The sequence below is a fragment of the Neolamprologus multifasciatus genome, chromosome 9 (genome assembly GCF_963576455.1).
Source record: "Neolamprologus multifasciatus chromosome 9, fNeoMul1.2, whole genome shotgun sequence".
Classification (NCBI taxonomy): domain Eukaryota; kingdom Metazoa; phylum Chordata; class Actinopteri; order Cichliformes; family Cichlidae; genus Neolamprologus; species Neolamprologus multifasciatus.
In genome coordinates, this window is record NC_140447.1 from 22923709 (window position 1) to 22938394 (window position 14686).

At 43.3% G+C, this 14686-nt stretch overlaps 1 protein-coding gene across 1 annotated transcript in view; it reads left to right on the top strand.

Annotated features, from left to right (window-relative positions):
• The window catches only part of gli3 (GLI family zinc finger 3), a 101375-nt gene that overhangs the window by 73700 nt on the left and 12989 nt on the right, over positions 1 to 14686 (top strand). Inside the window, exons 6-10 of the mRNA XM_085172323.1 lie at positions 2671 to 2832; positions 6803 to 7004; positions 8648 to 8867; positions 10945 to 11058; positions 11994 to 12134. Of these exons, the coding sequence (XP_085028449.1) occupies positions 2671 to 2832; positions 6803 to 7004; positions 8648 to 8867; positions 10945 to 11058; positions 11994 to 12134 (839 nt within the window). The remainder of the gene's footprint in view (positions 1 to 2670; positions 2833 to 6802; positions 7005 to 8647; positions 8868 to 10944; positions 11059 to 11993; positions 12135 to 14686) is intronic.

Genomic DNA, 14686 nt, shown 5'->3' on the forward strand with positions numbered 1-14686 from the left:
CCGTTTAATTCGTGTTCGAGATCAAAAGAGGTCAGGTGAGAGGCAACCAGATCCATCTCTATTAAGACCCAGGGGTTGGCGAGATGCTATCTGAGTGAGGGGAGCGGGTAGATGGGAGTATTATGAGTGTAGCGCCATCCGTGTGGGTGGGGGCTCAGATTGGAGGGAGGCTAATCCTTTTGATCTGTGAGTCATGTCGGAGACCTCTGGAGGATGCATCAGTGAGCGGCAGGGTCACGTACAGTTACACCGCGCACTCGGAGGGAGGGTCGGGCTCAAGTTCACGGTTTGGTGGTGTAAAGCGGGGTGATTCGTATCGCATCCTACTGAGAGCAATATTACATCTTAATATGGATTTTAATTGGGAAGTCAATTGATCTGATGTGTAGCCGTTCATTTATTTTATACCTTATTTTATAAATATATAAAACAAGTCTTAGCAACTTAGAGAAAGAACAAAAAACTTTAAATTAATAATAAACATATTAAGTTATTTTCATCATGATTTTGGTCATATTTTAATTTAAAAAAAACTATATCTTTTATTTTTATGTAAGATCTTATTTGCCAAACATCTACATTCACCTCATAGAGCTCCAAATGTCCCAATAATCATTTATGGCCCTCACCTTCTCGGCCATCAGCCTTTTGGTACTTCAGCAGCAGAGACCCACTTTAGCCCCCAACCTTGCACTGAAGTGTATTTCTGAAATGGCAAATAGCTGGGACATTTCCTCTGCACCCATGCATTCGACCTCTTCTCATCCAGGTCTGTTGAAAGCTGTGACTAAGTAACGACCAAGAGTCCCCCCTTCTCTCCTCCCCCCCCCCCCCCCCCCCCCCCGCTCCTTTTCGTGCACTAGAGCGATATACCGAAGCTCCGACTCTCTACCCTCCAATTTTCCATTACCGCAAAATAATGTGCGCCGGTCTCGGATTGCTTTAAATCAAAATAGTTTCTCCAACCTACCACATGATCCCCTTTTCACTCCATAATGCTGTGAATTGTGAATGAGGCACCTAATTACTCCTTTAATCAATCCGGTGATTAATTAACCCATCAGCTTTTGTGTTGTTAGTATATCACCGCGCTTACAGGGAGCCTCCTTCAATATGCAAAGATTTTTTTTTTCCCAGCAAAAAGTACATTTGAATAATGATGAATTAATTAACAGAATCTAATGGAGATTTAAAGTGGGTGGGATTTAGTGCCACCCTCTTGCTGCCACACATTTGCTTTCACATCTCTTTTTTTGTGCCCCCCTCCCGCCTTCAATATTTCTCTCTTTTCTATATGAGACCGAGTTCAGAGTTAGGCTCGCCCCTGTTCCTATTGTTGTGCTGAAGGAGCACCCGGTGGCTCACGGAGTCCTGAGGCATGTCTCTGCCTTCCCTACATTGAGTGCCACACTGACAGCCTTCCCCCACTCCCCCATTTTGCCCCGAGGATCGCACTCGGATGCCAGCGTTTCTGATTTAGAAATTCTGCAAAGCTCTTTTCTGCGCACGGCTCCTGAATGGGACACATTATGGTTGAATGCAAAAGCAAAGCTAAGGCGGAACACTGGAGACAATTAAGAAACTCCCCCCTTCCACTGAAGACATAAAAGCCAGATCGAATTAATTTAGAATTTTTTTCTGCCATTCATTTAACCAATCATGGCTGCGTTCTGCAGGCATACAGGCCAGCCTTAAGAGGAAATCTCCTCATACACTGTTTCTTTATTTATTTTCTCTTTATTTCTTCAATTGGGGGAGAAAAAAAAGATCTGCAGCACTCAGTGGTCTGAACCGATTCCATATTTGCATCCAAAACCACAGTGTTAGTCTTTTCCTCTCTCTTTCTTAGAATATTTGCATACGGAAGCCCACCACCAGATGTTTATTTTTAGGCTATGGTTCAAGGACTTACAGTACTCTATAACTAAGGGAATGACTTGAAAAAGAGAGAGATTGTCGAGAAAGAGAGAGAAAGTGAAGTGGAGGCTGTATCCACATGCACGCAGATCTATCTGGGCAGATTTAGGCCTTTTGTTTCCTGCAGAGTTTAAATGTGCAGAGTCGAGGAGCAGGTTGCATATCTGCATCTGCAGCCCCCATGCGCACAGCACACAAGCGCCGTGTTTGGCAAAGGATGCACCAGCCCACATACTCTTACCACACACACATACAGTAAATATATATATTCATGTACACGCTCATGCCCTTTCTCCGAGTGATCGGCACGAAGAGCAAAGGCTGTTTAAAAACGGCATTGTATTGTAAGGCGATCGGTTCTGGTGTTCACAACACGAATGCATCAATCAAACACTAATGCACACTCACTGTAATCTCTGAGCAAGCATCCGGTAATCCCCAGTGAGGCTCCCCACTTCAGGTGATGCTCCCCGTGCAGCTGTTTTGCTAAACTTGATGGTGTTGCTAATGTGCTCATTACTGTTCTGCTGAGCTGATTATCATCTAATGTAAATGAATGCAGACTTTATAACGCAGTGCAGGTGCTCAGCCTGTCATGTTTTTCTAACTCGCTAATAATTTTTCCCCTTCCTTTTGCATCTCTCTCTTTTCCTCTTCCGCCTCTACCCAGCCTTTTTTCTTTTTCTTTTAAGTGTTTCTTCCGTGGGTGCAGATCAGTTTATGTTTTGGTTACTTTGTTTTCTTCTCCTCCAGCCCCTCACACAGGTCTGACCACAGCTGAGTACTACCACCAGATGGCTCTGCTGGCGGGCCACCGCAGCCCTTACACGTCTGACCTCCTACCGTCAGTAGCATCCGCCGCTGGGGCTAGCAGTGCCAGCGCCCTGCACATGGAGTATCTGCAGGCGATCGACAGTAAGTGTGCGCTCAGAGGTGTCTCATATATAAAACAACAAATAAATATCTAATAATTCTAGGATTACACTGAAACACTGCCTCACACACATTCCCCATTACATACGTCCAAAACTTGTTTGATCTCTTTTGTTGTTTTGCGTCCAAGTACTGGATTTCATCAACTTTTCATGAACTTTCATTATAAAAAAAAAATAGTCAATAGATTTAATAATATAGACAGCTTTTTCTTTTTTGGCTTTTATTCATCCACTTAAGCACATTTTGTCTGGTTTGCAGTTCATAACGTTAAAACCCTGATTAAATATAGTTAAAAAGTGAAAGGTTTTAAACCTTTAAGCAGCTTTGTACTTCATCCACACAACCTACTCACACAATCACACTAAACTCTAGTCACCTACAGTGTTGCACTTGAAGGCACAGATCAACAATGAATGAAGTCAAGAGATAAATAGCAATAAATAGTAAAATACATGAAAAAATACATAAAATAAACAGACAGATTGACAAAGACATTAAAATGATTTTAAAAAATCTAAAGGTTAATCTAGAGGTAAGTGATCTAAAAGCGGAGGAAATGAAGGATTTTAAGTGTCTATTTGTTCTGCACTGGGGTACTGGTGGGAGCAGCTTACTGAACTCAGATGACAGAACATAATCAGGGTGGTTAATAATGTTTTTAATAATTGTTCTTTATCTAAATCTCTCTGCCAGACCACCAGGATTTTAAAGCAGGTGTTACCAATGGTGCTGAGGCGGTTTCCATTCGTAGCAATTAAAACACTAAACCAGCAGATAAAAGTAAAAGTTCAAAGACTCCTTATTGACATTAAGAGTATAACCTCTGTGGCTCTGAGTTTATTGGGAATTATATGTCAACTGTACTAGGCGCCAAAACTGGACATTTACAACGTAAGTGAATAGACGCCTACCACATTCATCCCTACTGCGCTTGCACCTTAAAGTGAGTGCATACCTGCACATTTAAGCATGAGTGGCCCCAGTGGGAATTCAACCCTTAAAACTGCACTTTCATAGCTCACCTATCTTGTACTATATATAGATCAACCACGGCGAGGAGGTCTCTGCAACTTTTTCCTCTGACATGATTTAAATGAGCTATTGTCTTAATGTGTTCAGCTCAGGTCTGTGTGCAGAGGACTTATGCTAATGAGTTATTTTAAAGTGTAAATAGGAAATTAAATGCACACTGAATCTTAGAAAGGTCGGACAGCCTCACCCCGTTCCCTTTGATGAGAATGTATTTAGTCAGTCAGACGCCGCTTTCATGGAAATCCGGGGTGAAGTTCCCCCCGATTCCTCAGAACAAACTAATTAAAACTAGCCAAACTTGTGCGGGTATCAGAAAATTAATTGCTATTAAGTGGGAATTGGAATGTCCCACCATTCATCACTGCAGAAATCCTTTCTTCTGTGTCACTTTTTAAGATTAATAGACTGAAACAAAACAATTAGGGCCAAATTTAAGTAGAGATGCGGCGCTCCTCACTTTTAAAAAAAATCGCCTGTGATCATTGCTGGTAATAACTCATCATGTTTCAACAATGTGTGTTCCTGCGCCTGAAATATTAACACTTTAAAGCTTTGGTTGGATTTCAGAGAAGAAAAAAAACACATACAAAGAGCGGCGTCTGTCAAGAGGCTTTCGCTGATAATCTGGGCTAGTACGACACTGCAGCTATTTTAGTCAATTTCAAATCAGTTTAATTACCTTCAGAGAGCGCTCTGCTAATGAAACAATGGGCCTGTCCTGCCTGTTTGTGCTCTAATGGGCTATTGTCTATGCTCATACTGCCTAATTAGCACCATAGCTCTCATAGATTACTAAAACTAAAGTCTACACTGCCATAAAGTCTTTATTTGTGGTCTTTATTAGCTGACTTTAATCTCCTTGCTATTCTCCACTAACAGCTGGCTGTTTTTCTTATAAACAGGCTTGCTTTTAGCAGCATTTTAGCATTTTTAACACCAGAGCTGTTTTATGTAACCTGATTAATTGTAGCTATTAATTATATGGTAGCACATTAAGACTTCCTGTTTGGAATTCATAAGCAGTATAAACATTTCATAAATATTAATAATACATTAAAAGGTAGCTGTAAGCATACAAACATATTTACTGTTATATTACTGCTATAACTCTCCAATAGGCACCTTTAAGTGGAAACTTGTGTGTAAACAGATGAATAACAATGAAAACAGCTTTTTAAATATAAAATACATCTTAGAAAAAGTTATGATGTCGGACACGTTGAAAATTAATAAACCTTTTAATGTTCTTTACACTCTAGCTGCCTAAAGCTACATTACTGTTTACTGTAAACTGTGTATTAAATATTAATATACCGCTTATTTATGAGAAATGATGGAGAAAATATAAAGTAAAAATGTAGTTTTAGCAAATAGCTGTTCAGAAACAAAGAGATTTTGACCAGATTACTCATTTATATCAGCGTCCTTGGATCTCTAAAATCAAGTTTATATCACACTAAAAAGTCTATATTCATAAAATCCCTCTCATGTGGCCCTCAGGTGTGTTCGAGACGGTTCAAGCACAGAGCCACGTTTTATTTCCACCGCCAGTCAGTCTTGCCCGTCTGAACCCTCTCTGGCCGTGAGAATTAATGACGGGGCAACTAACCAGCCATCCCGTCCATAAATCAAGAGGAAATTAGAGGGACAGTCCCGCAACGAGCCAGCACGTTTCTGTCTCGGTCTTCCCCGGTTGGCTGATTTATCATTTGGGCTGTGCATTAATAAATACCACTCCCATGAGATTTTGCAGTGTTGGGAAACAGACCCATCTCATCAGCTGTATTCCCCCACACCACCACCAAACACCACCACCCACCCCTTCACCTAATTCACCACAAGTAGACGCTTTCCCTCTTGCTCGCCGCTCTTCGGCTTGCGTGGAGTGTCAGCTGGTGTCAAATTTAGGACGCGCAAAGTTGTGTAAAATCAGATGTGCCATGCGGTGTTCCTCGCTGTGTTTAACAATGTGAAGGACCCCCGTCAGAAACACATAAAAAAGATGGCTTTTCCATACAGTGACATTATTAAGGCAGTGTTGCTCTCCTTACGTGGCCTGTGTTTGCCAGAACACCACTGCTGCCACTGGAGCAGCATCCACACACACACACACACACTGTGATTACCATGTGAATGGAGCGTTCTGTAATCGCTGGATGTGTCAAACGAGAGATGGAGCATTTACGTTTGGGAGATGGATGGATTGTGGGGGACGTAAATATGGAGGGGGGTTATCGGGGCTGCCTAAGCTGGTTTTGTTTGCCTTTATAAAATAACTCAAAATGTTTTATTTCCAAATCTTGAGTCACAAAGTCATTGTGTCAGTTCACGCACAAAGCACGACATCCCCTCAGCGCTTTTTTTTTTCTCCCCCTCCTTCCATCTCCCCCTGTTTTTCTCTGTCTTGTTTGTGACATCTCCATGTGAAAAGACAACAAAAGTCATGTTTTAATCTCTACCCGTGGCTCATTGTATGTGCGCAGAGAATGGTTGCGCCGTTTCCGCCTTTTACCTTTTCAAACCCCCTTTTTCGTATTTCCAGTCAACACTGATTGCATTTGAATAACGAGTCAAATTGGACTTGATTAAATATTACCATACACAGTCAGAGCATTTCTCCAACATAAAAGGCATGTTTTCTCATAGATGAAATGCAAGCAGTGCATCAAGTGACAGCCGAATACTCGTTCAGATGAGCCTTTTGTCTGATGATTGACAAAAATGTCATCTGTTGGGGTTAGATTAGGTTAGAGTTTGGATGCAAAAAAAAGTGTAAAAACCAGCAAATGCTCGTTTCATTTCAAACATTTTCAGAGTTTAACTGATGCTCGGATATGGGTGTATTTTTGGGTGTACCGCTCTTTCTAAACCCAGATACTTGGCGCTCAATCTCCACCTCTTTCCTCATCCCCCGCAGGCTCTCGTTTCCCGAGCCCGAGGCTTCCGTCGCGACCCAGCAGGAAACGCCCTCTGCCCATCTCACCCCTCTCTGAGCACAGCTTTGACCTGCAGACCATGATCCGCAACTCGCCCAACTCCCTCGTCACCATGCTCAACAATTCCCGCTCCAGCTCGTCTACCAGCGGCTCTTACGGTCACCTCTCGGCTGGGGCCATCAGGTAAAAACTGCCCTGAATGTTCTTATAGCTCCTGATTAATCGTTTTATTTGTTATTAGAATTTTGAATGGTCTGATATCTTTGTATTGTGTGTATTTGTGTGGAAAATGTGGATGGTGAAGAGGAAAGGGAAGTCTAATTAAGGACAAGTGGATGTTATAGTGCTTTTCTATTCAATTGTAACACACAAAGTGCTTTCATACAAGCCTGATTCACATGTGCTTTTCCCCTATTTTAACCCAACATTCAAACTCTGATAGATGCATTGGGCTGATTCAGGGTTCAGTATCTTACCCAAGGATACTTCGACATGCAGTTAGGAGGGATCAAACTAGTAGACAAGCTACTATACTCTTGGCCTACATTGATTGACTCCCATGAAAGGAATTGTGGGATTGGCCCATAATAGGAACTAAAGATTTTGACCATTACTTTAAAAGTAAATCACTCAGTTGTGAGTCACTTTTGAAGAAGGGCTTTGTGCATTTGGTTCTTTCAAGGTGGTCATTCTGGAACTAACATGTGTCAATAATGAATGAATGGATGGAACAGCTGACTCTCCCCAGGGGGGATTAATGCTGTACGTGGTGTTTCCGATGCCATCGATGCTCATAGTAAAACTCTCCATAAAGTTCAATAGGATCAGTGTGTACAACAAAAGTGTACCAGAAGTGTGTGGTGGTGGGGAAATAAGTGTGCACGTATCGTCCATGTCAAGGCCCCGTGTGGGTGACGATCTCCCAGCCAGCCAGTCAGCCTGCCTCCCCGGCGGCTCGTGTCAGTCATCCGGTGCACCTCATGGAAACGTCACATACATCACGCCTCTGTAACCGAGTCTAGCAAAGGGAAGCGAAAGAGCAGAGTAGAGAAGGGAAAAGGAAAGATCCATCGCCCCACCCACAGCCATTGATCAGCAATCTGTAAGAAGAGCCTGATCAATCACGCTGCACACTCAGCCACTGTCCAAGTGTCAGGGCCCAAATAGCCAAAGCCAACAGACTGATGAGTGATATGACAAGCGGATGGGCCCCCAAATGTGTCTCGGCTCATTGATTTCCACTCGGCTCGTAATAAGATCAGCAGAAATATGGGTCGCAGCGAGAGCAAAGCGTCAGAGCGCAGGATGAATGGAGGCCTGTGCTCGGAGCCACACAGATCTGTGTTTATTTGGAGGTCCGTCAGTGGTTATACAGACCCCAGGAGAGGTTCTGGGTCGCTTCTGGCATTTTTATCATCCACAAAAAGTTAGCTCAGGTTGCAGGTTAAGAAGCTACAGAGGGGAAAAAAACAAACTCTGCTGCAGTAGATAAAAAATAATTTACATGGCTATAAGATACACCTCAGATTATTTATCGTGTGTATCATTTGCCTGGTGGAAGAATGACATACTGCCTTACACAGACCACATGATAATTCACTGTGTTAACAAGCTGAACATTCATTGGCAGGGATTTGTCGACGGTCCTGTGGTTCCAGCATTACCGCACCATCTCCTGTCAGATTGTCCTCAGGGATTGAGGCGCTATCCAGAACAATCCATTTACTCACTATCTTTCCCCCTTTTGTGCCTCGTTTCTTTTACAGCTGATTTTTTTAGTGAAGTAGTTTAGTGAGGATTTTTTTCTTTCCCCCTGCTCTCTCCAGCCCAGCATTAAGTTTCGCCTACCCTCCGACCCCGGTGGCTTTGCATGTGCACCAGCAGCTGATGGGCCGTCAACCGGGCATTGTTGGCTCTGCCTTTGGCCACAGTCCACCTCTCATCCACCCAACACCAGCCTTTGCCACCCAGCGACCCATGCCTGGCATCCCACCATCTGGACTCAGTGCCAGCGAGCGCTCAGTCATCTCCAACGACTCCTCGCAGGTGAGAGCGATGGCTAGTGCCTCTGCGATTCATCATTGCAGGTAATAGATAGCAGCGTCTATGCCAGCCACATCTGAGGAAAATGCAGCGAGCTAAGGTGGTATAGGCAGGATCCCCCCCTCCATGTGTGCCTCTCCTGGGAGTTTCCTCCTACTTGTGTTGTCTCTTGTTTTTAGACTGCCGAGCGTGGCCCAGAACCCGCCTGCAGCAAACAACAAGGGGCTTGTTAGCATAGAATCCCACTGCTGACTCCATTAATCACTAGAGAGAGAACAAGAATATAGAGAGGGAATATTGACATGGATGGATGGATCCAAAGGGACTTTTTCCTCTCATTCCTCAGCCCTTACTGTATGTGCGGGCCTGCATTTGAAGTGAATATTCAGTGTTTATTACCCATCCTCCCTGCTGTGTCCCATGCCTCGAATTTTATGTTATCACAAATGAGGCCTCATTCAAATCGGGCACACCAAAATTGCCTTTTCCCTTTTGCTAGAGTCAACAGAATATTGCTTTGAGGCCACAGCTGAATATCAAATATTGGACAAATGCTGAGGAGACTGAGAGAACGGAGAGTTCTGTAAAACACTCCAAATTATGGGAAAAAACATTTTCAGGAATAGAAATTCAAAGAAAAACTTGCCTGTTTTTTCCACCAGAAGTTTAAAAACTCTTTGTTAATTCTTTTATTTCTTCTAGCTTGATATGTAACAAGAATTCCCTCTAGGGCATATTTAAGCCAGGGCCAAAGTCAGGTCATTCATTGGTTGAATTGGTTCATGTGTTTTTTTTTAATTGCAATGATTAGGGTAGCTAATGTGATACACTGAATTGCATTGCTTTTCATTAGCTCGGTTAAAGCTCTTGTCTGGGACTTGCAGGAATCGTTAAGGTTCAAGCACGGTTGTTTTTTTTCAGGCTGATTAAGTAAATGACTGATTGACTTATAAGCATCGCATACATTTTTAATAATACCATAAAGAATAAAACAAAAAAATATATATGAGGAAATAGAAAAATATACAGTACTGTGCAAAAGTCTTAAGCCAGCCCTCCCTCATTTTCTTTGTTTTGCTAAGAAAATGGTAAATAGGTGCAATTATTTAACTAAATATATATGCAAACACACATGGAAATAGAGTATTCCAGGCAAGAACACGATTTATACAATTCTAATGAGCTTTTATCCTGAGCTCACTTTAGCAAGCTTTATTGTGATTTCTTTAAGTAGTCTTCAGGAGTAGTTCTTCAGGCTTCTGGAAAGTAATTCAAGGCTCTTCTTTGGATGGTGGAGGCCACTTGTTCTGTTCTCTGATGAGATAATTTCACAGTAATGTTGAGGTTTGGGCTCTGGGGAGGCCGATCCATGACTGATAGTGTTTCGCCAGGTGTTTTTCTATTCAGGTATGCTTCACTGCACTCTCAGTGTGTTTAGCATTATTGTCATACTGACAGGCATAATTCCTGTTCCCTAACACCACTGATTGAAATACAGACAGAGCTGCCACTGTGTTTTACAGATGGCTGTAGATACTGAACCATTTGTTAAATCTCTTCCATACATACTGACAATGATTTGAACAAAAAAAATTACATTTGGATTCATCACTCCATAAAACCTGTTTGTACTGATTTTCAGCCCAGTTGTTGTGTAATATGACAAACCTCAGCCTTTTCCCCCCTGTTTTACTTCCTCAAGACTTCAAGTCTGACTTCTAGAAAGCCACGATTCCTCATTTCTCTTGAGGCTTCATGTGTCTTTGCTAAGCTGTCTGTAATGTGTAGACACAACACTGGCTCATTCTTTTAGTTTGGCACCTAGTGGCTAAACAAAGAAAAAAAAACACTGAAAATGGTCAGGCACAAGGACTGGACTGAAAATCAGTGAAAAAGCAGCCAATGTCCAAAGAAAGACTTTGAGAGACCTTCAGAAAGTCTGGAGAGCTACTGCTCGTGACCAGTTTAAAAAAGTCTGATCAGATTTTTGTACAGTATAGTCTTTATAGTTGAGACAGTGACGCTTTAGGCTCAAAGAAATACAATGTAATCATGTAAATATTCAAATATTTCTTCACAGGCCAAACCAACGAGCGAATCCGCTGTGAGCAGCACAGGAGACCCGATGCACCACAAACGTTCCAAAATGAAACCAGAGGAAGAATTGCCGAGCCCGGGCGCGGTGAGCATACAGGTGGGAGTCACCCGCACTAACTGCAAACATCAAAATTAGCTTTCATTTACTGACTCAATAGGTATTTTTCACTTATATGAGAACTCCACACATTCTGGGGAAAAAGGGAAGCAAATTACTGCTAAATCCCACCAGCGTGATTTTATTTTTAGACGACCCCCCCCCCCCCCACCCCACCAGAATAACAAGCCCATATAGCTGCTGGTCACCTGCCAACATGGCTACAACAATAGGCAAGCCTACCAGCCACAGTTTAGTGTTTATTTACCTGCATCTGGCTGATTTTCCCTTTTTTTCCCCCTCTAATCAGTTTCAGTTTCCGAAGCAAAACTATTCATTGATCTTCGGGACACTGGTAGGAAATTGTTTTTGCTTTGGTTTAATCAGAATTTAAATGGGTGGGGTAAAGAAACAGAAGTGTGATAAGAGTAAGTGTCTGCATGTGGAGGAAAAATCTTACGGGGGTCGATTCTCAGGCAGAAGAAAGAGCCTGAGATGTGCAGTGGAAGCCCGGGCTCTCCTTTAAAGCCGTCTCCAACTCCCTGCTCTACTCCGGCATCTAGCTGTGACAGTGAAATATGTCTGGGCTAATAGAGCAGCCTAGGGAAGGAAGAGGGGGTTAGATTCCTCAAATACTCACCCCAGTCTTGTCGTATAAAAACCACTAAAACAGAGAGGGGCTTTCAGCGCTACATTTCCGCCCTGTACTCTTTTCTCCCAGGCAGCCAGGTGAGGTCAGCTGTGCGGGGGCACTGCGGCTACACCACTAACCAATAACCTTCAAGGCTGTGCCTTTCATGTGAAAAATGGCTTTTGTGACAGGTTTACATGGACGGATGTCAGGAAGAGGAAACGGTTACTTTTGCTTTCTAACTTTTATCTCAGCATGTTGTGCCGGTGATACTGATTGTTGTGCTAAAACTTGTTTTCCTCAGGACAATCCAGACGGTATGACTTTGGTGAAGGAGGAAGGGGACAAGGATGAGAGCAAACAGGAGCCAGAGGTAGTTTACGAGACAAACTGCCACTGGGAAAACTGCTGCCGTGAGTTTGACACGCAGGAGCAGCTAGTGCAAGTGAGTAGATTTTAAAACCCACTAAAAATCACAAGAAGTGTTCAACAAAATAACTATAAATGACTTAATATGAAAACAATTTTTCGTTGCAGTCTCACTGTGCTCATACTGTCAATTTGAGTCACAACAACAGGGTCATGAGTTCAGGAAAAAAAATCAGCGTAGCATTTTAACCAAACGTGGAAAGCTGTTTGTGTTTTTGGGATGCATCACACGCACAAAGATACCTGATAATTAGTATTTAGTAACAGAAATAAATGCTACAATGTCGCTCACAGACTTTTGTAGACTGTCATATTATTTGACAGGTAATGCCTGTAAGCAGATGTATGAATATGAGTATGTACAGTATGTGGACAAAGGACAAGATTTTTATTATTGGAAGCTTTCTGGCTTCTGTCCACAGAGAACGTAAAAGAGAGTTGGCATGTGTGCAAAATGCATTGGATAAGCAGATGGAAACAGAACCCAGCAGACTATTGAACAGATTCCCTAGTTTTTGTTAGACACGTCCCTTAAAAATACTTCAAAAGTATTATCTTACAACTTGAAGTAGCTGAGGCGATGTCTTTTTCATGGTAACACAGGATAGCGTTGCATAGGTATTCGGTCATATTTGGGGCCCACCTCTAGTGGCCATTCAAGAAACTGCAGGCCTGGAAGTTGCTGCTTGGATTGTACATAACTCCTGGACACGCAACTAAGCAACTTAGTCACAAAAATGTTTAGTATTTCGTCATATCAACTAAAAAAAGTGTTCATATGTCAATGTTGTGGCTTCACTGGAGAAAATTTCATTGTCATTTGAAACTGCCCATCCACCTGCAGCCTTGGACTTGCATAGACTGTTGTTGGTCCGTCAGCCAGTGGCAGAGAAGAGCGATTTTATAACACAAACTGTGAAAAGTGACCATTGCCGCCACTGTCTGTACATTTCATGCTTCATTTTTGGATTTTTATTTTAACCCATCAGCGTTTGACCAATGTGTAGGCCATCCTCCTCCAGCAGCACGGGAGTTTTTAATGGGTGAAAATCCCTCTTTGTATCCTGTCTGTACAGAAATCCATACGCAAATATTTGCAGTTCCATAAATTACACATAATGTCACTAAACTGTGCTCAGAATATTTGCTTTCAGTGACTTCGACCGCTTTTTTTTCTTGCTGCTGTTAAGCAAATGGCTGTTATTGCCCTCAGGTGTCATTCATGGCTTACTATTGGGAGAGAAGTTTCTGCACTTCTCTGACAGGAGCAGCTTGTCTTGCAGGTAACAAACAGCGAGACACAACAGGGTGTTTGCATCTGTAAGACGCAGCAGAGCTACCACCACCAGTCTGCTTTTTTTGTTTTCTATGCTGTGAGAGGTTTTTGCTTTCCCTTTTCTCAAGCTCAGTACATCCTAGCACAATCTACAGAAGCTGTGCTATTTTGGACAACGCCTGCTATCAGCCAACAACTTCTGCCTGCGTGTTTGAACGCCAGCAGCAGCTGCAGCAGGGTCGGAGCTGTGGGCATCGACTGTTGCTGCCGCTGGATAATGCTTTTGGAGATCCGTGGACGGTGGTAATGGGCTCAGAAGCTGAAAAGCACATCACACAGCTGAACGGTGCAAACTGATTTGGAGGGTTAAGCCTTCCAGAGTGAGCTTTGTGTATTACACTGACTTGGCCGAACCCCCCCACCCAGCCCTCTGGTCTGTTATCTGAACTCTCACACAGCCCGGGAGATGGATGGCTCTCATCGTCTTGTGCCCGAGGGTTCGCTGTAAAGCTAAATATTAATGACATCACGGCTGTGTCACCCCCGCCACGGCTGCTCACACTGGCACCATTAGCTTTGGCCCGTCAACAGCTCGGCCATTAGCTAAGTCGAGGAAGCAAAAGTTCCGAGCGAGCGATGAAATTACAACAATAGAAGGGGACGGTGAAGCGCGCACATCCGCTCACACGTGTGCGCACGAGACACACATCTGATAGAAAGATCCTCAGCTCTCCACAGCTGTCTACTTGCCGTCTTGACATTGCAATCCTCAGCCGCGGTGGTAACTCCTATCTATAATTGATATCCTCAGCACGGAATGGGCTGCCTCCCGTGTTTGAAGGGCTCAGCTCAAAGGTTGAGGATCTTGACAACTTCTTGCCCCGTGTTTCAGGGGGCGGGGGGCGAGCGGAGGTGGTGGGAGAGGAGGTGAGAATGGCCGATTATTAGAAAACCTTGCCCGCATCCACCCACCTTCTTTAGTCACACCAGGTGGCCACTCGAACAAAGCCGTGTCCTCTCATTCCTCCACATATACGATCCCGCCTAACCCCGCCAAACCGCTCTTATTATCAGATCGCCGTGTAGACACACGCTAACAAAATCCTTATTAGTTTTCCATTTTTCCATCCGCCTCTCCAGCGTTTGACTTTTTGATATTACGTTTTATTTCTCATTTTCTATGCACATGCAGATATGCTGAGAGATGCCAATAAAAGTCTTCGCCTACAGAATCCCTGCCCTCTAATTCAGCAGAGCGGACGGGAAAATGCTCTTATCTCTCCGCACCCCCA